The 25,530-nt window shown below is 28.8% G+C and overlaps 1 protein-coding gene across 3 annotated transcripts in view; it reads left to right on the forward strand.

Moving 5' to 3' along the window:
• Window positions 1–10,470: 10,470 nt before the first annotated feature.
• Window positions 10,471–25,530, forward strand: part of Tmep (Transmembrane endosomal protein) — a 183,270-nt gene continuing 168,210 nt past the window's right edge. For 2 of the 3 annotated variants that reach the window (XM_075370008.1, XM_075370010.1), the window contains exons 1-2: window positions 10,471–10,693; window positions 23,157–23,401. In XM_075370008.1, coding sequence (XP_075226123.1) covers window positions 23,168–23,401 — 234 coding nt within the window. In that variant the 5' untranslated portion in view covers window positions 10,471–10,693; window positions 23,157–23,167. The remainder of the gene's footprint in view (window positions 10,694–23,156; window positions 23,402–25,530) is intronic. The other variant, XM_075370009.1, reaches the window with a different exon arrangement.

The raw sequence follows: 25,530 nt of genomic DNA on the forward strand, positions 1-25,530 counted from the left end.
ACTAAGAAAATTTATGACCGATGCCAAATCGGGTAATAAAAGTGATTTGAGTGAAGATGAAAATCTTACTGAAACTGTGCAATTTATATACAGAGAAACTGAAACCAATGACAGTCTGTACTAAACTACTCATTACGGTAAGTAATGTCATTTAAGTAACCGACTGGTGCACCAGAGTTAAAAAAACTGATTTTATTGAAAATTCTGGTCCAATTGATGGTAAGCCAGTTGAATATTTTCAACTACTAGTTGATAAGTTTTTTAACTTGATTGTGAATGAAATAAATAATAATGGAGAAGGTTTTAGAACAAAAATTAATCGCCCTAAATCTCGCTTATCATCATGGAAACCTGCAACAAAAAATGAATTTTGTGTATTTCTGGGACTTGTTTTACACATGGTGAACATTAAATTGAACAAAATGAAAGATTATTGGCATACACATCATTTGTTTAATATAACTGCTTTCTTAATTATATGGGCCAAAATAGATTTTGAGTAATGAGCATAATTACAGTAATTATAAGCTGTAATGATATTTACAGTAATTGTTTTTGTAATAATGAACAAGAAGACGTAGCAGGTAATTGTATGCATAAGATACATGCTTTAATTGATTATTTTAATGAAAAAATGGCTAATTTGCACTATCCTAAAAGGGAATTATGTATAGAATGGCACTCAAAATATTAAATCTTGAATTGGTAAATCCTTGACTCAAATTAGTCACTTTAATAAGTGTCACTTTAAATAACCTAATTAAAAAATTTGAATTAATGTTAATTAAAATTAATAGATCATTTAGCTTTTAGATAAATTTTTATGAATAGCTGCCAATTTATGCTTTACAAAAGGAATTTTATGTTACCACTTCTAAAAATAATCGTATTACCTTAATAAAAAATTACACCCTCATACAAAAAGTACAATTAGTTCTTCCAACACAATAACCATGTCAACAACAGGCAGTTTATTTTGATTTTTTTGGAGATTGCTGACATTTTGTTTTCATAGCTTGATCCTGTATGAAATATTCTTGGATACAATATGACTGAATACCTAAATGCAATTTTGGTGTTGTAAGTGTACGAAAAAAATCAATTTAAAAAAAAAATGTATATAGCTGTTCTGAAAAGTGTGTCAATGCAAAAATGCTTTTATTTAATTACTCAGGTTTTTAAAAACAGAAATATATTGTGTTTATAATTGAAAATGATAAAATATGTAACAATCCTCCAAGATCTAAACTTCACTGAAATTCAGGGAGAAACCATTGGAGTTGCAACTAAGAAAAGTATTTGTTTCTTAGTCACTTTTAAATTTCATGTTTTTTTTTAGTTTATTTCAAATTTAAAGCCAACAAACATGAGAAACCTGCATCTTCTTAAACAAAAAAGAAATGATCGGGATTGCTTTCGAGTGTAAGGTAAAGACTATTTTGCTAATGCAGGGGATTTGAGAATCCGAAGTTTAACAACTAATTTTTGCATAAAAATTATCAATGAAATGTGACTGTTTGTTACATAATACTCCAATCAAAATGCCAACCATTGATGACAACAAATGTAGTTGAATCATACATAATAAACACAATTTTTTTAAAAAGTATCTTCCAGTTATCTGGATAAAAGTTGTGCAGAACCACAAGAGGAGCTGTAGAACTGGCCTGATACAATAAAGTAAGATGATCAAAATATGTTGATTTGATGCAAAAAAGTACTTGAGCTATGTAAAATAAATACCTAATAAAAAATATGTAATGTCAATTTAAAGAAAATGCGTAAGAAAGCTCTATTTAAAGTAAGTTACATTGTGTACAAAAATTTTCATTTGTAATTATAAACCACAGATTGATATTTCTGTAATATAATGTTTCATACAGATATGTAGTATATAAGTAAAATACAGACATGAATGAGTACAAGCAAAAAAATTAAGTATGAATGAAAAAGAGGGCTGTACTTAAAAAAAAAGTTTAATGAAAAAAGGGTTGTTTTTTTGTAAAACAGAAACCCGCTTCCTTCTTAAATGTTAACATTTTCTTATTAATTTGTTTTCTTACCCAAAAATAGGTGATTTTAGAGTAATTAATTCAGCGTCAAATAATGTGCAGGCAGGAGTAGGTTTCGTGATGAACGAGAAGATAGGGAGGAGAGTGGAGTATTTCAAGACGCATAGCGATAGAATCATTGTAATAAGGATAAAATCAAAACCTAAACCGACAACGATTGTTAACGTCTATATGCCTACAAGCGCCCATAATGATGATGAGGTAGAGTGTGTATATGAAGAGATTGATGAAGCAATTAAACACGTAAAAGGAGATGAAAATTTAATAATAGTTGGAGATTGGAATGCAAGCATTGGAAAAGGCAAGGAAGGAAATATAGTGGGTGAATACGGGCTGGGCAAAAGGAATGAAAGAGGGGACCGACTTATAGAGTTTTACACAAAGTATAATTTAGTAATTGCCAACACCCTATTTAAAAATCATAATAGAAGAATATACACTTGGAAAAAGCCAGGCGATACTGCAAGGTATCAGATAGATTATATCATGGTTAAGCAAAGATTTAGAAATCAACTCATCGACTGCAAAACTTACCCTGGAGCAGACATTGATAGCGACCATAATTTGGTGATAATGAAATGTAGATTGGGGTTTTAAAACCTGAAGAAAAGGTGTCAGATGAATCAGTGGAATTTAGAGAAGCTTGAGGAAGAGGAGGTAAAGAAGATTTTTGAGGAGGACATCGCAAGAGGTCTGAGTAAAAAAGATAAGTTAGAAAATGTAGAATAAGAATGGGAGACTGTTAAAAAGGAAATTCTTAAATCAGCAGAAGCAAACTTAGGCGGAATAAAGAGAACTGGTAGAAAACCTTGGGTTTCAGACGATATATTGCAGCTGATGGATGAACGTAGAAAATATAAGAATGCTAGTGATGAAGAAAGTAAAAAGAACTATCGGCAATTAAGAAATGCTATAAACAGGAAGTGCAAACTGGCAAAAGAAAAGTGGAAAGAGAAATGAACATTGGTTAAATAGACGGAGCATACAGGAAAGTTAAGGAAAATTTTGGGGTACATAAATTAAAATCTAATAATGTGTTAAACAAAGATGGTACACCAATATATAATACGAAAGGTAAAGTTGATAGATGGGTGGATATATTGAAGAGTTATACGGAGGAAATGAATTAGAAAATGGTGTTATAGAGGAAGTTGAGGAGGATGAAATGGGAGAAACAATACTGAGATCTGAATTTAAGAGAGCATTAAAAGATTTAAATGGCAGAAAGGCTCCTGGAATAGACGGAATACCTATAGAATTACTGCGCAGTGCAGGTGAGGAAGCGATTGATAGATTATACAAACTGGTGTGTAATATTTATGAAAAAGGGGAATTTCCGTCAGACTTCAAAAAAAGTGTTATAGTAATGATACCAAAGAAAGCAGGGGCAGATAAATGCGAAGAATACTGAACAATTAGTTTAACTAGTCATGCATCAAAAATCTTAACTAGAATTCTATACAGAAGAATTGAGAGGAGAGTAGAAGAAGTGTTAGGAGAAGACCAATTTGGTTTCAGGAAAAGTATAGGGACAAGGGAAGCAATTTTAGGCCTCAGATTAATAGTAGAAGGAAGATTAAAGAAAAACAAACCAACATACTTGGCATTTATAGACCTAGAGAAGGCATTCGATAACGTAGACTGGAATAAAATGTTCAGCATTTTAAAAAAATTAGGGTTCAAATACAGAGATAGAACAATTGCTAACATGTACAGGAACCAAACAGCAACAGTAACAATTGAAGAACATAAGAAGAAGCCGTAATAAGAAAGGGAGTCTGACAAGGATGTTCCCTATCTCCATTACTTTTTAATCTTTACATGGAACTAGCAGTTAATGATGTTAAAGAACAATTTAGATTCAGAGTAACAGTACAAGGTGAAAAGATAAAGATACTACGATTTGCTGATGATATAGTAATTCTAGCCGAGAGTAAAAAGGATTTATAAGAAACAATGAACGGCATAGATGAAGTCCTACGCGTGAAAATAAACAAGAAGAAAACAAAAGTAATGAAATGTAGTAGAAATAACAAAGATGGACCACTGAATGTGAAAATAGGAGGAGAAAAGATTATGGAGGTAGAAGAATTTTGTTATTTGGGAAGTAGAATTACTAAAGATGGACGAAGCAGGAGCGATATAAAATGTCGAATAGCACAAGCTAAACGAGCCTTCAGTAACAAATATAATTTGTTTACATCAAAAATTAATTTAAATGTCAGGAAAAGATTTTTGAAAGTGTATGTTTGGAGTGTCGCTTTATATGGAAGTGAAGCTTGGACGATCGGAGTATCTGAGAAGAAAAGATTAGAAGCTTTTGAAATGTGGTGCTATAGCAGAATGTTAAAAATCAGATGGGTGGATAAAGTGACAAATGAAGAGGTATTGCGGCAAATAGATGAAGAAAGAAGCATTTGGAAAAATATAGTTAAAAGAAGAGACAGACTTATAGGCCACATACTAAGGCATCCTGGAATAGTCGCTTTAATATTGGAAGGACAGGTAGAAGGGAAAAATTGTGTAGGCAGGCCACGTTTGGAATATGTAAAACAAATTGTTAGGGATGTAGGATGTAGAGGGTATACTGAAATGAAACAACTAGCACTAGATAGGGAATCTTGGAGAGCTGCATCAAACCAGTTAAATGACTGAAGACAAAAAAAAAAGCCCAAAAATAAATGATGAAATCTTTAAAATATTAAAAGTATCGAACTGTTTTGAAAGAATGTAATGGTATTTAATATTACATTTTAAACAACCATGCACAAAACTTCTAAGTAATAATAAAATACAGGAGTAGTCGCAGCCAAAATAAGAAGAAAATTATAAAATTGTATTCTGACCCCAAATTCATTGTGTTATGCAAATTTTTGTTCTGTATAAAAACTAAAAGTGAAATGAAAATGAGCATTTACTATTCAAATAAGCCGTAGTATATTCTCTTTTAAATATTATTATTTCAAGTACATTATCAAGTTTTTGTACGCTACCTAGTACTATCAAGTACTGCTACCTAGCTGCGCGATTCATAAATCCTTTCTTTTTTTTTTTTTGAGGAAAAGTGACATTCGAGTTGCATGGTTCATCAAATTGAAGAAAAAAACATTCAAGAGAATTTGAGGTACTTTTTAAAAGTATTTTTTTATTACAAATCTAATTGAACTGAAATATAATGTTTTCATGCATATTTTAACATTTTTTCCCCATTTTCATTTCATGTTTAGATCTGTAAATGTAGTTCATAGACATCGCCGTGCTTTAGTTCTGTGGACTCTTACTGGCGAAGTTGGAATGAACTTCTTGATTTCACAATACAAAGAATAATGTGTGACAAACAATAATGGTATCGCCTACAAAATTACATAAGTAAACCCTATAATCTTTTCTATTACTCTCATAACAATGACTCAAATGCAAGCAATATTTAAAAGAAAATGCAACAGGTGTTGATTATGTATAATTATCAATGAAAATATTAAAGCAGTTTCACATGCATTAGTAAAAGCCACAGAATTCATGCACTTGAACACTATGACATTAACACTAACAAATAGTCTGACTATTGACCATGACCTCCATTACGTTGGAATGAATTGCTATAAAAATATCTTACAATCTTTGACAATTTTATTTATTAAGTATATTTTATCAACCGCTACATATATATATAATATATATATTTGTTTTGATCTTATTGAACTTTAACAGTTGGAATGAGAGAAGAAAATATTCATCAGCATCCCTTTTAACACTTAAAACGATGTTATGAAACTACTGACATCCTTGATATTCCCACATCATGATAGAATTTATTTGTAATACAAATAAATAATAAAAATTATTTATGATTTTTTTAGAAATATATATGCTAAGCTTAACTGGCAGTTAAGTGCAATAAAGTAAATAAAATAATTTAAAACACTAGTTTCAGTTTTCCTGAACTTCAAATTATAAAGCATTGTTAAAAACCAATATTGTGTACATAATACACATTTTTATGCCTTTGTGATTTCATCAAGTTGTATACAGTGTGGAACTGACATTAGTATTGAGTTAAATTAATTAACAGAAGGATAGACAACTTGTAGTTTATATAGATATTGTGACCAGAGCGATGGAGAAAAATTTAGTACACTTACTATTTTTGCATTTATGAAAGATAAATGATGTAGATGATAATTCACAGCAGAAACCTGTTGTATGTGTTTCAGTGTAATTAATGTTTCTTATGTTAATTTTTTGTCTTGAGCTGTACCAAATATTAAACTGGTAATACAGTATGAAAAAAGTTTGCTAGAATGAACTATTTGCTTTATACAATATAATCTGTGAAACATGTGGCTACTTTTTGTTTAAGTGATTAATTCATCAGGTAAATTCAAGCTAGGTGTGGGAATACTATGTGAAAATTTTGCAGCATATTAATAGTACCACCCAGCTGTGATATGAATCTGGTAACTTTTACATGAAAGGTTGAAACTAAATATCACTTCTGCACAGAGGTTCCCATACATCCTCCTGACCTGGCAGAAGGAGGCTGTCAGAAGTTTTACTGGTACTGTTTCTTTAGAATGCAGCAATATTCAACAGGAAGTTTAACATCTTCATTGTTGATTAGTAAATTCATCTTACCTTGTGTCTACCTGGTACTGTAGTCTGAGATCACTCTACATGATCACATATTCATGACAAAAATATGGGCCATATTTGATTTAAACTTTGGTTTAGACTTCATTAATCAGTGAGCATTATATAGTACTCAGAATGTTAATGAAGTTCCTTCATTGATGGAGGTAACCATCCCAACTCCAAAAACGATAAGAAGCTACACAGTAAAAGATTTGTAGTGTATACATTTCTAAAGATTTAGAAAGCAAGTCGATTTTACTTTTTTGTTTTTAGAGAAGTTAATGAACACTTTCATTCTGGTAGATATGAATTCAACTTTTTTTTAATATTCCATAAATTGTCTTACAAATAAAGTGAAAATAAATAAAATATAATACATAATATGCTAAGATCTAAACATGATTATTTTTTTTCACTGGCACATAAAGGTTCAAAATTATCTGGATGACCTTCCAAAAGGATGGATTGACCGTGCAAATGATAAAAACATGGTGTTGATAAGTTGGTCACTAAGACATCCATAGTTAATAGCCCTTTTGCTTGTTATATGGAATGCTTAAACATTTTTTATTTTCTATTATTGTCTATATATTTATTTTTTAAACAAAATTCTAAATTAATAGATTTTGATGATAGAAATATAGTCTCTCATCTTTTTTGATATCAGTATCATTTTGTTATCTGCAAGACTTACTCTACGATTTACAATTTCATTGTAATTTTTTTTGGATAGTTATTTCAAATTATATATATAAATAGAAAAATTTATTTTTTTAATTCATTCAACAATTTTTACAGTTAAGTGAACCATTCATTTCAAAGTTAGAGAATTACTTCTTTAAGTAGATAAAACATTATAATTAATAGAAGACTTGTCATTTGATCAAGAAAAATTTATAACTAAAATCCTTATCAATTTTAATGTAATATGTGACTGTTCATCAATATTTAAAGTAAAATATGAAAAAAGAAAACGGATTAAATTTTGTAGAACTATGTAGTTTCTTTGTTGATATTAACAAGTGAAGCTTGTGTTTTGAGGAGAAACAATTTCAAAAACAGACAGGATTAGGATTCATATAATTAAATAATCTCATCATTTGAAATCGTTGACAAATTGTATTAAAAAGAATCATTTGCAGAATAAGAACATTGAAACAAAATTTAATATACATTCTTTAAAGACATGATCAAGAAAGGTTGATTTACTCACTTTAATTATTTGATGTTATAGTGCTTTCAATAAGTAAATGGGAGTTACGTATACAGAGTGTACCCATATTTGTGTGTAATTATCACTGCATATTTCAATAAAAAGTTTTTGTCACAGTTTCTTTTAAATCCTTCTGTTTGAGCACATGTTATCGATGTCTGTATATTGTGATATATTTTGTCATTTAACTACACCAGTTTGTCAATTCAAATGATAGATGAGGTACTGTAATAGTAGTAATAATAATAGTAGGTGTCTCTAGTGACTCCTATCTTAAACATTTGTCTAAAAATGTTAAATTTATTTATGAAATGAAAACATATGAGAATATTACATCTTTTTGTTGGATAATTATTCTAATTTATTTTTATCTCATTCTGAAGAATAAAGATGAATGCAGTCAGTAGTAATTTATTAACTCACTTGAATCTTTAAAAACATTACTGTAAAAGTTTACAAACATTCCTTCAGATTATTTAATTGAGCTGATTGTTTAATTTTTATCTCATTAAATTATGTTATTTTATCATTACACTTTATGTTATAAATGTCAACAATATTTAGAAATAAAAAGACAACTCGGAATTTACAATATAGAAAATTGAACTTCAGTAACACTGGGTAAAATAATTTCATAATATTTAAAAAAAGTAGATATAGTGTTCTTTATTTACACGAAACCATTGTTTTAATACTGCATTCTTGAAATAGACAAGGGATATTTTATTATGTACACACAGTTCTTATAATGTTGTGAGAAATTTGCTATAGGTATGCAGAATATTTATTTCATTTAATAAAAGTTAAGAACTGTTCTCATAGGATCACCTATCAATAAAAAAAATCAAAACGTATCTTTTTAAAAAAAAAAAAATACTAGGGGACCTGTGCTACACACAACACTAGCTATGCATCAACTCTTAGGTTTCATCTCCACTTTCACATTTTTAAAAAATTTTGTGCATCATAGGGCCACATAAAATTCTCCATGGCTAAAAACTGGATCAGTTAGGTAGATTCCTACTCAACCCGAATTTGTCCTTGCACCTTGTTGATGGTCATGCAAAATGCTAACCACATAGGAAACTGACTTTGTTTAAAAGAAAATGGCACAGTAGTGTCAGACAGTATCACATCAATTCGAGGCATGAGTACCTGTTGTCCAACATTCACACCCATAAACTCCGTATCATATGTACATACACTGTTATGTTTAAATTGATACAGTTGCTATGTCTTTTCTCAGTTCATTAAACCAGTCAAGAGAGCATATATATGCGCTTTCTTTTTAATTTAATTAACGTTCCTCCAAAAAGTTATAGAAATTGAGTGATTTCAGTCAATGTGGGCTCATTTGATGGCACCTGACATGGTGAGTATTTTAAAATACAAATGAATTCAGTATCTTAATTTGTTGCCGAGATTTCTTGATTTGATTGCCATTGAGGTAAGGCTTTAAGTATGAGAAAAGCAATGTTCCCTTAAAACTTCTCTCATAATTGAGTGAGTGAGTGAGGTTGGTGCACGCTGGTTATCCATGGGGCTTAATGTAATGAACTTTTTAAGACCCCAAAGAAGTTTGTAAAAAACTAAACTAGTTACTGAGTAATTGCATAAAAATTAATTTTAGTTTTTTAACAAATTTTTTAATGTAAAAATGTTTGGAAATAATATTCAGAACATAATATAAGACTGATTTTAATGACAAAAAGAACATGGTTTACAGATCCTAAATATCTTTGAAGATCAGTAGAAAGTATTTTCTGCTGTTTTATTTTAAAATAATGTCTGCAAATCTAAGAATGTAAAATCAAAAATTCTAATCATTTAATTTTTTGAAATTTCATTTTTAATAAAATTAGTACAGAAGAACAAATTTACGTAACACAATGAATTTGGGGTCAGAATACAATTTTGTGGTATACACAGTTATCATTTTCTTCTTATTTTACCTGTAACTAATCCTGTATTTTATTATCACTTAGAAGCTTTGTGCAGGGTTGTTAAAAATGTAATATTAAATACCATTACATTCTTTCAAAACAGTTTGTTACTTTAATAAAATCCCAAACAAACTGTAAAATGAAATCACCATGTTAATAATTTCATATATATTCATGTAATAATTAAAAAAAGAACTTGTTTCTATTTTATTTGTGACACAAATTATGTTACTTCTTTGTTCAGTGTCTATAAATTAAATCAGCCAATTAGGTTTTGAATTATTAAAAACAAAAATTATTTTGCTTTATATTTTTAATTTGTTGATATTTTTCCTGTGTATAGCTGTTTCTGCAAGATTGAGAATATACTCCTCCAATTTGTGCTGCTACCTACTTTTACTAATCTACCATCAAATAAATTTTTATTAAAAGTAACTTTTAAGCTATAACTCTGTTTTAACTATTGTTATACAATTTATTTAATTGTGTTTTTTGCCAACTATTTATATTTTTTTAAATTAAGTTTTATTTTTTGTAATGAATTTAAAAAAAAGTTGAATCACATAGTAATTCCGACTGTGCGCGCATGACAGTTGTAGTGTATTCTTGTAGTTCCGTTATGTCGTTCGAGGTGTTTGGATGTTAATGTAGTGTCCAATAGTGGCGTTTCGATTCATGGATTTGAAATGGTGTTTATGTTAATTGAGTACAAAATTTATTGAATTGTGAGTGAAAGTGTTAAATAAACTTAATATTTTTAGTCTGTTTAGTACTGTAAACTAGTTCTTATAGTAAATAGTAGGCTATGAATAGGTAGCGGATACCTGCTGAAGGTGAGCTGTAAACAAGTATTTTTTAAATTAGGTACGATTATTACATAATTTATTCAGAAGATATGCATAATGTTATTCTTTTTGTCGAGATGGCTTAACAGTGGTTAAGTTTATGTTAATTTTATAGGACAAGATTGAGGCCATCTAATGTCTGTTTTTAATGTGTTAGATGCAGTTTCTTGATTTCGAATCATGTTTTTACATCTCCAGTCTTATGTTTATTTCTCTGAGGTGATTTAAAAGCATTGCATATTTTGTTTATACCGGAATGTGTAGTGCAGCTGTCGATTTAAAACCATATGTCAAGCTTGATTCATTCCCCTTTCGTTGATTTAATAGACTTTGAAATGTTAGGTTCTGATTTGATGGATCTTTCGTAATTAACCACTTACATATCATTCAGAAGTTAAATTACTGAACCTACTTAGTGATATCTCATATTTCTTTATTTACAGCTTAATTTATTTTATGATTAAACATATGTTAATTTTGCACAGGGGAATTCTGCATATGAAATCGAATTTTAAAACTTTGTAATTATAGAAGAAATTGAATGTTTCTAATTGTCAAAGTCTATTTCATTAATTTTTACAACTATGCGGTGTAATTAATTACTGATGCCAAGGAAATTTGTAATTATTATATGTGACTTTTTTCGTTATCATTTGTATGAAACGGGCAACAGAAGTAAAATTAAATAGGTTTATATGGATATTAACGAAAAAATAGTAACACTATTTTACTTGGAGTTGAGTCTAAGATTGATCATGCGATTGTGTGTTGATGTGCAGTGTGCTGCACTGTATGTATTTTTAACTGTGACATACTCATTTTTTATTTATTTTATGTGAGTAATTATCCTGCATGAAGTGAACATTGAAAAAGCACAGATAAAATTTTCTGATACACTACATAGAGTTTGAAACCATGGCTTTGAGAGGACACAGTGCTCTACTTGGATCGTAATTTTATATATCTGTAAGTCTTAGAATCAGCAATGATTCATTACATACATATAAGCTTCCAATATATATTTAGTTAAAGGTCTTCTATTTTGTGTGCTATTTTACAGATTCCCAAATTTAGTTTATGAGTATTTAACTGCACAAAAGAAATGATCTCAGTTTATGTGTTTATTTATATTCGTCTGCAAGATTTTTATTATTTCCATTTCCCTGGATTCAGTTCTTATTGAGAGGCTGAGATTTTTCATCATCATTGAAATTAATAATATTTACATAACATTTTTAAATCCTATGGTTTTTACAGTCAAAAAATTGAACTGTAATTTTTTATGCTATTGTATTTTTAAAAGGAAGTTTGTAATTGCTTCTTAAAATTATACTTTTCACATCAGTCTGTGTAAAGTTAGTTTCAGCTTTGCAGTTCATCTTATTAAAATTCTACAGAGTTGGTCTAGTTGTGAACTTGTCATTGAAAATCAGCTGATTTCAAAGACAACAGTTCTAAGGTTAGTTCAACAGTTCATGGTTAGTTTGTACGGCTTCAGGTACAATCGTTTATGTAAGATACGCTAAACAGTCGTTTTTACCTACCGGGTTGGTCTAGTGATGGACGCGTCTTGCCAAATCAGCTGATTTGGAAGTTGAGAGTTCCAGCATTCAAGTCCTAGTAAAGTCAGTTATTTTTACACGGATTTGAACACTAGATAGTGGATACCGGTGTTCTTTGTGAAACCCAACTGGTGGTTGGGTTTCAATTAATCACCCATCTCAGGAATGGTTGAACTGAGACTGTACAAGACTACACTTCATTTACATTCATCGTCATCCATCCTCTGACTAATACCTTATGGTGGTTCTGGCTACACAGAAAAAGAAAGAAAGAAGGATATGAATCTGCTAGAAATGTTTTATGTAACATCTAAATTTTCTTCATTTAAATAGATGTTTTTTTCAATTTCATGTTGCTTAGATTTGCAAAGGTATGGTCCAAAACTTTTTTTGGCATCATATTCATTTTCTTGGCTTTTTCTTATCCTCTTTTTTGACAATTTGCAGTTGTTCACATAAATTTCTACAACTTGATTATGTGTTATCATTTATGGATACAAAGTTCTGTAAGTCATTCTGTGGTCATACAATAGAAATATTTGCCAGGTATTCAGGAACACTATTATAATTAATAAATACATTATTAATTATTGTTTTACTTGTCTCAGTGTATTCAAAAATGATTTCTAGAAAAGAGTCTGGAACAATTTACATAAAACAATCCTTGTTCCCTCAATGCACCAAATATTCATTGTTGCAGGTACATTCTACAAAGATTACATTTCTGTAGAGAAAGCAGTATTGATTTTGAATAGTCTAGATAGGTTTAATTATTTAAAGAGGTTATTCAAATTCCATGTTTCTTAGAAGATCCTCTCCTGTGAAATGTAACATCTGTCATTTAGTTTTTTAATAAGGAATATTAACTGTGAATAATTGTTATAAGTAAAAGTCATCAAACAATTGAGAAGGAATAAATTATTAAAAATAATAAATTTCTTTGGGTATTTCTCATTTTAAGTGGAAAGAAAAAATGCCCAAACTAGTAGCCTATGTTAAGCTAACAATTATGTTAAATTTTGGTTTGTAAATGAATTCATTAGTATTTATTTTTATTTTATCTGTAAAATAGGAGTAAAAAAAAAATAGAGATTAAGGTAAGCATTGTATTTATATAAAAGATCTTTCCCATGGTTGTTTTGACACTCATCAATGCAAACCTAAATTTTATAAAGTCTGGTTTGTGCACCAAGCCTGCAGTAATGAGGCAGGGATAAGTGAATTTTCCCTTAGCTGCTTGATAGTAATTAATACAACAATTAAGCAAAATTGTAACAAGTAAAACTTTTTTTTTTATTAACAATAAATTATAAGCAGAAGTTAAATTTCTTGTATTTTGTTTAAAATTTACGTTAAAAATGTTTTAAAAATTTAAGTTAAAAACTACTATAAAATTAATCATGATTCTAATGCATGGATTTTTTTTACAACCATAATTGTGTCTTTCATGTGTTATTAAATAAGAAATGAAGTAAAAGGTGCAAAGTATGTTGTTATTAGTTAGTAACTCTATTGTGGTTTAATTATAATTGCTTTTATTTCCTGTTATTATTATTTTTTTAGTCATGATATTTTCAGAAGAAAGTATAATTTGCATTATTGGAAGTAAATAAATATCACCATCTACTTACTACTAACAAATAGTAACCAACGAGAATGTGATCCAAGAAACATATAATAGTATTTGTCAAAAGTAAGTCATAAAATTTAATTTACATTTATTAATAATGGCAACAAGTACTTGGCTGATGAATGATGTATGTAAGTGTTTACGTAAATCAATGGAATAATATTTAACTTGCCTCCATGTTTTGTCTGTCTCTGTTCAAAATATTGTGATTGATCTTAAACCGACTTACTCTCATGGTAGTAAGCCCAAATTTTGAATGCAATTTTTTTATGACAGTGCAATGTGGTGCAAAAAAATTCCATGAAAACTTTTTATATAAAATTTTCTAAATTATTTCCAAATAGGCATTAGTAATATGATTCATGCCCTTTCTATTCTCAGCTAAGTTACCACTATTATCAGTTAAACATTTCTTTCATATTTTTCGTTAAGAATAAATGTTTATAAAGGTTATGTTTTATTGAAGTGAGGTCATAAGTTTTGCTGTGTTTTATTGCAATAATAGTAATTTTACTCAACTTTTTAATCATTACTCAACTTCAAAACAAGTTCAAAACATTCAGTTAGAATATTCATAACATAAGAAGTGAATATTGTAACTTCTTCTTTTCTTTTGTTATGGAATTGAAGTTATAATTTGAGTTACCAGTTTATGTAATTGATGCATGTTTTATGTCTATGTTGGATTTTTTACATTACAATTTATCAATGTTGTAATCTACTTCACTATTTAGGTATTCTGTTTTTTATTAAAGAAGAAAAAACTATTTTCTTTCGTTTGGTGCATATTTTATTTGTATATTTATATTTTTTTAAATATAATAATTATTTATAATTCTATTTTTTCTTATTAGTTCATTCTTTTTTTCTCTTGTTATGACCATGTAAGGATCACAGTGAATAGCATTCAGTTTTCTCTCCTTCCAATATTTAATCTTTCTTTATATTATTTAAATGCATTGTCTTTATTAAATAAAAGCATATTTAAAAAATTAAATGAAAATTTTTTTTAATTTTCCATTGTTTATTATTTATTGAAATTATTATTTTGTGGCCTCATTATTTTTAATTTAAATTTTATAAAATTCTGTTTTGTTACATTTGTAATGCAATTTTTAAAAATATCTTTGGCCATTTTTTTTAGTTGTTCATTTTACAGATTTGATGCTGTTCTCCATTTCATTCCCTTCTTTCACCAACTTAAATTGTCTGCTTGGCAGATTCTGCTACAAATTTCTGCGCTTCTATTCAAACGTATTAGCCCATCTATTTCAAAATCTTCCTCTTACATCACATTTCAAATGTAGCTAAAGTAATGGTAAATGTTGTGGGTGTAAGTAGAAAAAAAGTATTTGTTATTTTTGTAGCGAAGAAATTTTTTCTATTATTAATTAAGAATTTATTTTTTATTTTTTATTGCAAAAAAAGCATATTATGTTTGTATAAAACTCACCAATCATACACTATTACCTATTATCTAATGGTAGCTTTTCAGTAATTATAAGATTTGCTTGTAAGGTCATTTAAGACTGTGTTGATATTTGTGAAAATTAAATATTGTAATATTAATTTAATAAATATATTTAATTATATATTTTGTATATTTACTTAAATATATGTGTGTAAACTCACTTTGAGAATAAAATAACAAGAGTGAAAAATCATTGTTCAAGTCAGATTAAAATATATTACTTTATACAAAAGCTTTTAAAGCTTTCGAAGTTAAAAAATATCAAAAGCCAATTTTTTTCTTTCCTCACTCTTATTTTTTTTGGCTATTTATTTATTGTTTCTTGTACTGCATGCTTATGCCCAATTTTCATTAAAATTACCCATATATATAAAATAAATTTACTTAAGCTATATGTATTTTATGAAAAATATTAAGATGACCTTGCCTTCCAAAATTGTTACTGTTACTAGGAAAATTGTTGAAGTAAAATATTAGTTGATAATATGAAAATGAGTTGCAGCCATAACTTAATGAAATCTGATGTTCTTCAAAAAGTTAAAATAAGTTGTCTCCTGTTTACTTTTTTAGATGTTTTAAAAATTTATTTTAGTGACATACACATCTTGAGGGTTAGCATTTATTGATTTAAAACATAACATCACCTTTTAAGTTTGGTTCTTTGTTTATTTTTTGTGTTTAAAATTGTTAGCTCAAGCAGACTATCACTTAGGAAATTTTTTTGTGGGTTTTTTACCCCATACATTTATGTTCAACACACTGTGATTATTTGTTAAAAATATGTTCCTCTACAAGATCTTGACTCTTTATAATTTCCCTAATCCCATATATTCATGTTTATTGTGGTATTATTGCTTCTTTCTATCGGGTTAGATCTATTCCTGCACAACCTGCAGCTAGCTTGTCAGTGACATCCTCCAAATATGATCATATCATTTAAGTTGCCTCTTCTGTACTCCATGAAAAATGTCATCCATCCACTGCCTAAATATTCATTGGGAACATATTGCAACTGAGAAACTCTACAACCTCTCCTGAATGCATCCATTTTTAGACTTTACTATTTTGATAACATTTTTCTTGATCAAGCTCTTAATTCTAACCCATGCCGAGATGTATACCATTAACCACACTCTGGTAGTTTTACCCCTTATTCGTTTACTCTGCATATTCTGTTGTCATTGAAGAATATCTTGTTTCCTTTTATTTATTTTACTTCTAATATTTGCATTGCATGTCCTTTGATTACTACTGATTATTGATCCCAAATACTTGAATTCTTTGAACATTATATTATGTTTTATTATAGTTGTATGATAGTGATATCTTTTCCCTCACTATCCAGGACCAAATACTTCATTTTATTTATATTCATTTACAGGCTCCCTTGAAGTTTTTTCATCTTATATTTAACATTATCCCTGCAGGTTGCTATGATCATTTGATCGGCTGCAAAGAGCAATGTATCAAAGGGTGAGTCTCAAAGAACGCTTATGAAATAGATTTTAAATAATAAGGGGAAGCAGGAAATGGAACAACCTTATAGAGGTTCTTTTGTAATTAAAGAGACCAAAAACCTTATTTCACTCTAGCAGCTGTACTTATGTAGAACTGCAACTGTTCTTACTTACATCTTAATATTTCTACCAATTTTTTCCATGGAACAGTAAATGTATGCTTTCTTCAAATCAATAAACATTAAATGAGTTTCCAAGTTTCTGCAATAATGCTTTTTCATCATTGCCTTAAATAAAATCTATACAGGATCTGCAAGCTCAGAAATCACTTTTTCCATTTCCTCCTACATGCAATCTTTATTTGTTTAAACAACTTTCCAATGGGACTGGCAACCATATTGTCTGCTAATTCAAAGAAATATCAACTCTAAGGTGTTACTACCTTGTATTAATTAAAAGTAGTTGCTAAGATTATTTAAAAAATCTGTTTCATTCATTGTTTACCTTTAGTAATTATGGGAACTGATTTATTATATGTATGACAGTTGCTTCACTAATTAAGGGAACAAGTGCAGTAGTGAAAAACTATTTAATGGAATAAACTGAAACTACTTGACATTCAAGTTGGCACCGCTGACATAGCAAATATACATTTCCATTACTGTAATCTCTTTTGTTTATTTGAAAATGTTAGCTCCATTTGAAATATGTACATATTAATAATCTTATTTGAAAGAACAGGTGCATAAAAATTTGGGAAGTTGATGAAATTTGTAGCAAAAATATCAGCACTGTCCATGATAAGCTGAATTATCACAAAATGTGTTCAAGGTGAGTTCTAAGACAGCAAACAAAATCAGTCACAAACACCTGAATTTACATTTTTGTGGAACTTACCGGTTTTTAGAGAAGATTGTGCCATTTTAGATCACATATTTTTTGCTGAAAATTGGATTCATCATTTTCACCTTAAATCTGAACTCAGAGTATAGGATAGCAACATTTGAGTTCCCTCGCCAGGAAAAAATCCAAAACCTGCCAATTGTGATTATTTGGAAGGACAACATACAATCTACAGTGAGAGTTACTAGCGCTAGAAATTAGTAAGACCCGCAATAAGGAGGAAATATCTTTGTTTCCTCTCAAAAGGTGCAATTCTGCTTGGCTCCATCCAAAAGGGGCATGCCTGCCCCTATCCCGTTCAAAAGGAAGGATTCAAAAGTTGGATCAGGTGTCACATCCACCTTTAGTTCTGATCTCTTGCATCAAATTTTTTTGTTTGGTGCTCTTAAAGAGTTTTTATGTGTCACCCAAGTTCAGCAAAAATGAGCAGGTCAAGAATCCGGTACAAGAATGGGTTGAAAACATTGGTGAACAATTCTTTATTACTGGAAAAAGAAAGTTCGCACAGAAAGATTAGACAGATGCCTAAATGTAGCTGTGGATTATGTAAAAGTTTTATGTTTTCTTGTCATTGAATAAATAATAATTTTTTTACAGTCATTTGTGTGTCTAATTATTGACTATGGCTGTTTAATGTTCAATAATAAGTTACTTAAAAAAAAGATATTTAAAAACAGTTTTTAGATTTTGTTCATTAGCTGAAAAAGGATCTAATTTAAGAGAAGTAAATTTTATTTGGTTTAATTTTAGATTAGTTAGATGAGTTTTATTGGATAATGTTTTTAAAAATAAATTATTTTTTGTTGTGCTTTAATGAGAAATATAAATTAAACTAAAATTGCTTCACTCCTTTAACTGAAAAGTTTAATTCGATTTTTATTTTTACTTGTGTTGGTGACTTTAATAATGTTTATGATTGATGGGAGTTATGTAAACATCAGTCTCAGTAGATATGAATAAATTATTTGGCATAATTAATTCAGAAGTATTAATATTTATCATTAATCTTATATTATACTGTCATTTTTATATTTAGAGAGTCTTTATGGCCAATTTTGATTGAAATATTAATTTTTCTAATTGTGTACTTACTTAGAGAAGTGAATAGATGTAAATAAATGAGAATAATTTTGATTGATTTACATAATTTTTTTCATTGGCATAACAAGCTTTTTCACATAGAAAAAGATGAATTTTTCTGTTGTAAATTTTCCTGATAACTTTGGTGAAATTTTTTTGTAGTATAAAAAAAAATATTGTGTAGCTGGTTTGGTGGTATTCAATTTTTTGCATTATCGTTGATTACCGCTCTATTGTTCACAGCAGTATGATAATTTGACATTCAAAGTATTTTCACATAGAAGTTCAAGAAAATTGGTTGGAAAAGCATACAATAATGTATTACATATAATATATGTTCTACTTCTGTAAGCTTTTGCACATTCAATAGTAATCCCTTATTATTTTTCGTATTTATTTCTTATTTTTTAACAGGATGCGGGTTTGTGTTTTTTATATTTTTGTGTTTTAGATAAATGAAAAATGAGAAAAACGTTAATGAATTTTCATTTCTTTAAATTTTTGAAGTTTGTTATAAATTACAGTTATTGGTAGTTTGCTTTTTTTTTAATCAAAAACTTGTTTGGCCCCGTCTTCAAAAAATAACATTTTAGAGCGTAATTGAAAACCTTTTTTTAGGTTTTTAATGCAATTTTGTGTGAAGTCAGGTTTTAATTATTACCTTTAAATTTATTTTATTGTTGGAGCAATGTTTATGAAGCTATAAAGGTGATATGATAGTCTGTGCAATATTTAGTGTCTGTGAATGGGTGCAACAAGTTAAATTATTTTTTCATTTGTTATGCTTTACAAGTTTTCAAGGCGTTTCCCTCAAGAACTTTATGTATTTCTTAATTAATTGAAATTAACTAGATCTTGAATATTATATTATTAAGAAGCTTATAATTTTTATTATAGGTTTTTACTCCTGATAATTAAAAAAAAGTCTGTCATTAAATCTTCATTTGTTCTTTAAATTGCAAGTTCTAAATGTCATTCGTTTTTGTATTGAACTTATAGCAGTTTGTGCTTACAGTGATTTTACTATCAAGTATCTATCACCATTCTTGTTAGTTACTGCAGCAGTTTTTGTTTGTTTTTTCTGGGTTCATGGAATATCAGAATATTCAAGGGTTGTTCAGAAAGTATTTGAAATGTGAAATTAAACTCAAGATTTTTCAGAATTTTTATTTTTCTATTTTGTTACTTTGCAGTTCGATACATTAGACCAACGACTTTGCAACTTTTTAATAACCTCGGTATTATTTGATTTGTCCAATTCTGCAAAAGTCTCAGCTTTGACTTTATCCTTTGAAGTGAATATTCATCCAGCGGTCCATATCTATACGTTTAGGATGAAAAAGTAATCTCTAAGTGCCATTTCTGGCGAATACGGCGCATTTGAAAGCACTTTGAAGCGTTGGTCATAGAGTTTGGAGCTACAACCTGAGACTTGTATGCCGGTGCATTATCGTAGTGAGGAGCTCTTCCTTTTGGCCAGATTTGGACTAACCCTGAATAGCACGCTTCAGTATTGAAGCGCAATGCTTCCCATGATGGTCATGTCTTTATGCAGGTTGTGTTAGAGTATGACAACATAAGAATAAAAAAATAAAATAAATAGTCCTGGCTTTTTCTGCAGATTAAAATGTTTTCGTTTTCTTAGGGCGTTTTTACCTCCTCCCAATCAGCGTTTGGTTTTTGCGTGTAATGGTGAATTCGTGTTTCATCTACTGTTACAAAACGGTTGAAGAAAGTCTGTGATCGCGTTTAAATAAGTAACCACCCTTGAGAAATGTTCAGTCACTTACATGCGTTTTTGATCGATTGTTCACGGCTTCCATCGATTAGAAAGCTTTTTCATATCCAAAACATAGTGTAAAATATAATGGACACCATTAAGCGAGATTTACGATATCAGTAAGCTCGCGTAACCAATACGGCATTGTGGATTTCATTATGATTTTGTCAGTCGTAGCGACGAAATCGTCTCTTGAAGTTGATATTAAGCTTCTTCTTAGTGTATTTATGATTAATTATTAGTAATGTGATGAAGTGGGTGGGTATTTGTTGATAGCAGGAAACGTGAGAAAATCAACCGGGTTGGTCTATTGGTGAACACGACTTCGCAAATCAGCCGATTTAGAAGTCCAGAGTTCCAACGTTCAAGACCAAGTAAAGGCAGTTACTTTTATACAGATTTGAATACTAGATCGTGGATACCGGTGTTCATTTGGTTGTTGGGTTTCAATTAACCACACATCTTAGAGATGTTCGATCTGAGACTGTACAAGTCTACACTTCACACACTCGCCACTCATACATATCCTCATTCATCCTCTGAAGTAATACGTGACGGTAATTTCCAGAGGCTAAACAAAAAAAAGGGAAGGAAACGTAAGAAAATATTGGATGTGTGTCGCCATATTACAAGAAACATCTTTGTTGTTTACTGTTAGGCCACATCATATTAACTTGTGAAACTCTTATTTTAAGAAGAATGAATATTTTTTAAATAATTACTTAAATTTAGTGACACGCAGTATTAGTGAGTTCTTTCAGTGGGAATGCAGAAAAGAAAATATCTGTATACCAACTTTTTTATATCTAAGTTAATTTGAGGTATTTCTCTTTTTTTTAATAAATTTTTGTTAACGTTACAAACTGATGTTAGTGAACATTTTTCACTCCTTTTACGAGTCGCGACGCCCTTTTTTAATTAACATTTTTCCATGGCGCCCTACCCTAAGTAAAAGTATGACTATTCGTAAGAGATAAAAATAAATAAAACTCGTGTATCTTCATTATTTTTTTTACCTTATTAACATTAAATTAATAATTATAAATGTCTTGTTTCAATTAATTACGAAGCTTTTACAATTTTTCGCGGCGCCTCTGAAAAGGCCGCGATTCCCCGGGGCGCCGCGGCGCACAGTTTGGGAATCATTGGTATAATGAATACAAATACATTGTGCAGTTACATTTGTGTTGTTTTGAGTATGATCCTTTATATTATGTGTACAGCAGTTTTTTATTGCTGTTCTCATCTAAGTTGCTGAAAAAGTTTGATTTTTCTCCTTGTTTTCCATACGTGATTTGTTGTTTTTATTGGTGAATTGAAATTGTTATATATTGAAACTTTTTTGTTTCATTGTAGTAACTGATTTAGTTCTTTACCATTACCAAAATAATGCGATAAAACTCTTCTAAAGATTAAAGTATTTTCAAGTCTTCAAATTTTAGTTTGCTTGTTATTGTTAAGGTTCTGAGTATGATTTAGTTTTAAGTAAGTATTTAGTGATATTTTATCTGTGTTGTTAGTTGTAAGTTTTAGTTCTTTTAATATTTTATTTTTTAAACTAGTTTTAGTTTTTATGTTAGTTGTTTAATATTTCTGTTACCTGAGAAAGGGCCCTTTACACCCCTTTCAGACTTCGTTAAATTCTATTTATTGAATACATTGGTTTGTTTTTTTTATTTTTAGTTAATTTTTCTATTCTTTATGTTTACATTTACTTTTAATTTATTGTTTACAACTGTGATATTAATTTTAAGTGTGTTTTAAGAGACGTTTTAGCTGTGATATTATAAGTAAGTTTTTTGTTTGTATAATTTTTTAGTTTTAACCTAGTTTTAGTTTTTTTTTTTTTTTTTTTTTTTGTTAAAATATTTTATTCTGGGCGATTATAACGCAAAGTGTTTTTCACCCTTTAAAAGAAGAAAAAAAACAATATGAATAATATCTTCAGATTTTTGGAGTAGACGCTATTAATTTTTCATTAAATAATCATCAAATTTGGTCCAGTTAATGAAGAGTACAACTATAGTAGAAAAAATTACATACTGGTTGAATTGAGTGAAATTTCACCCTTTTTTGAACAAAATAATATTAATAACATCTATTTTAATATCATTTTTAAGCGAATGAATTTGTGAATGAGGATTGTTACTGAAATAGTAATGTGTGTCAAGGCATTATCATTATTTCTTGCCCAAATTTTCCTGTTTTCTGATAAGTTTGTTTTGTAATGATAAACAAAATTGTAAAATACTATTGGTTTTACAGTACTTTTTTTTAGCTTAAATGGTTTTTTTTTTGTAATTAAGTTGATAATTTTTCTGCTATGTTTAGTCATTGTGTTGGTAGTTTGACCAATTGTCATGAGTTTGCATTCAGATTAAGCTTGTTATGATACTTAGCATTTGTTTTATCTGATCATTGACTTTAGCATCTGTTTCTTGTAAAAGTTTCTTTTTAGTGATCCCTTTTCTTTTTGTAAATTTATAGTGTGATGTTCTCAATAAGTTAGAATTAATGTTTGCATATTAAATTTTAAGTGTGATCATTGATTTCTTTTTCTTAAAACAGGAAATTTCAAGATGAGTACCAACAACGGCAGCAGCTCTGTCACTAGCCACAGTAATTCTGATTTGACTAGTCCTCTTGCATTAAGTAACAGTATAACACCGGCATCGGTTTCTCCAACACCTGGTCCTCATTGGAGCACTGTACATCCATCTGCATCTGGTGATCCTATATTTCTTCAAACAAAACTTGCACAAGGAATTGCTGGTGCTTTTGTGTGGGTCGCACTGTTCCTTACATGCCAACAGGTCAGTTAATTATCATTATCAGTATTAATTTTTTTAAATTTACTAATAAATATATTTTTAATTTGTTCATTGAGAATGAGTTTTATAATAAATTCATTTCTGTGAGCATCACTAATTAATTTTTTATTTGTGTATATTTGAACAGAAGATGGTTTTATGGGTTGTGAAACTTGATTGATTCAAAAGCGTATTTCAGATTTTTAAAAGTAATAAGAAAGAAAATCTAGTTTTTATAGCTGCAGGTGGACATTTCATATTTATTTATTCAGTTAAGTGACTGCTTGGTATTATTGTTGCCCAGGTACTCTATGAGCAATTCATTCTGAAATTGTTAAACTTGACCAAGATTTGAACACAAAACTTCTGGTTGAAAGCCAAAGATAGTTTTAACACCATCAGTAGAAAGTAGTATCACTAGATTTTCAATAATTTGTTACTCAGGATGAAACCTGAAACTAAATTCTTACATAACCTGAATAACTAATGTAAAGTCATAACTTGAATAAGGCCTAGCACAAAGAAATTTTTTTTTTGTTATCCAATAATCTCTTAGATTATTGTATACAATATATTATACACATCTGTATTATTTGTTTGCGCTACTATATATTTCTATTTGTTTAACCTTAACTATTGATTACAAAAAAGTTATAAGTGTGAATTAAGGCTGAATTGAGTTGATTGTAATTATTGGGAATTAAATAAAGGTTTTCATTTTGTTAAATGAAAAATTATTTTACGCTGTATAGATATTTTCTATGTTTTATGTTACATAGTACTGAACAATTACAATATTAAAAAAAATATGGATACTTAAAATTATTTGTACTTATAAAATAAAAAATTGATAGACAGTGTATGTAATTTTTGCGATGTGGTTTAAATTCTCCAAAAACTAATTTCAGTGTTACTGGATGCAAATAATGTTATTAAATATTTTTATAATATCAGTTACATTTGTTGGGAATTATACTTGAAGAAAAGTTTACAACTGTTTAAATGTCAAAATAATTCAGATTTTTCATTTCTTGATATGTTGATATTGTGTATTTGTATAGAGCATCTTACTTGAAGACTAAAATGATTCTGTGGATGAGAAATGAATATAGAGAAATTAATTGAAAATTATAAACTTCTATCATATAAAATGAATAATTTTTCTCCTTATAACTGCAAAATATTAACTCCTTGACTGCTGAATGTAATAATGAGAAAATTATTATTTTTGTTACCGTGCTCATTGATGCTAATAAATTAAGTCATTTTAGTTCTTACATGTACATGTGATATATGGACCATATTTGAAGTTCATTTATTTGATGATGTAATTTTGTCAAAGGTTTATAGTAGTATAGTAGTACTGTTGTTTTTAGTTTTAATGATTGTTAATTCATCATAAAAATCAGAACTGTTGATAACAGGCAAGTAATAGATTGTTACGATTGAAAATCAGTGATTTACTGTTTGAAGACATTTTTACTTCTTTTGCAATGTGGGTGTTTAAAATTATGAACTAGTTGATGATATCAAAATATTTTTTGTGGCAAAACCACAGAATGTATTTTAAACAATATTATTTTGGCATAATGATTCCTGTGCACCTACTAAGTAAGTATAATACATCTTTAGTAAATAAAGATATGTAATTGGTTTCCAGAATTATTTTTTTCTTTTCTTGATTTATAATAAGTACTTGTATTGAAATATCTGGAAAAATACTTAGTTTTTGTGATCTATACTCAAAGATTATAGATCAAACAACTCTAAATGTACTTAGAGTAATGACTGTAAGTATTACAACTCTAAATACTTAGCTTTTAATCTATATTCAGGGTGTATTTGGATTCAATAAATTTTATTTTATTTTGTATATCTACACCAGTTACACTGGTGTATAGTTACACCAGTGTAACTATAATGGAACAACGATTCTATTTGTTCATGTAAAGAATGCATGTGGTATTCTATAAAATTTGTTTTTGTTTGTATAACTGAGTGTCTGTTCATTATTTTTGAAGCATAATATTTGTATTTCATGACTAAAATCTAAAATTCAAAATCTTTTGGTTTTTCAAAAATTACTTTTATAAACATTATGAAAGAAGATGTACTTTAAGAAACCTAAAAGA

This window comes from Lycorma delicatula, chromosome 6 (genome assembly GCF_047948215.1).
Source record: "Lycorma delicatula isolate Av1 chromosome 6, ASM4794821v1, whole genome shotgun sequence".
NCBI lineage: Eukaryota > Metazoa > Arthropoda > Insecta > Hemiptera > Fulgoridae > Lycorma > Lycorma delicatula.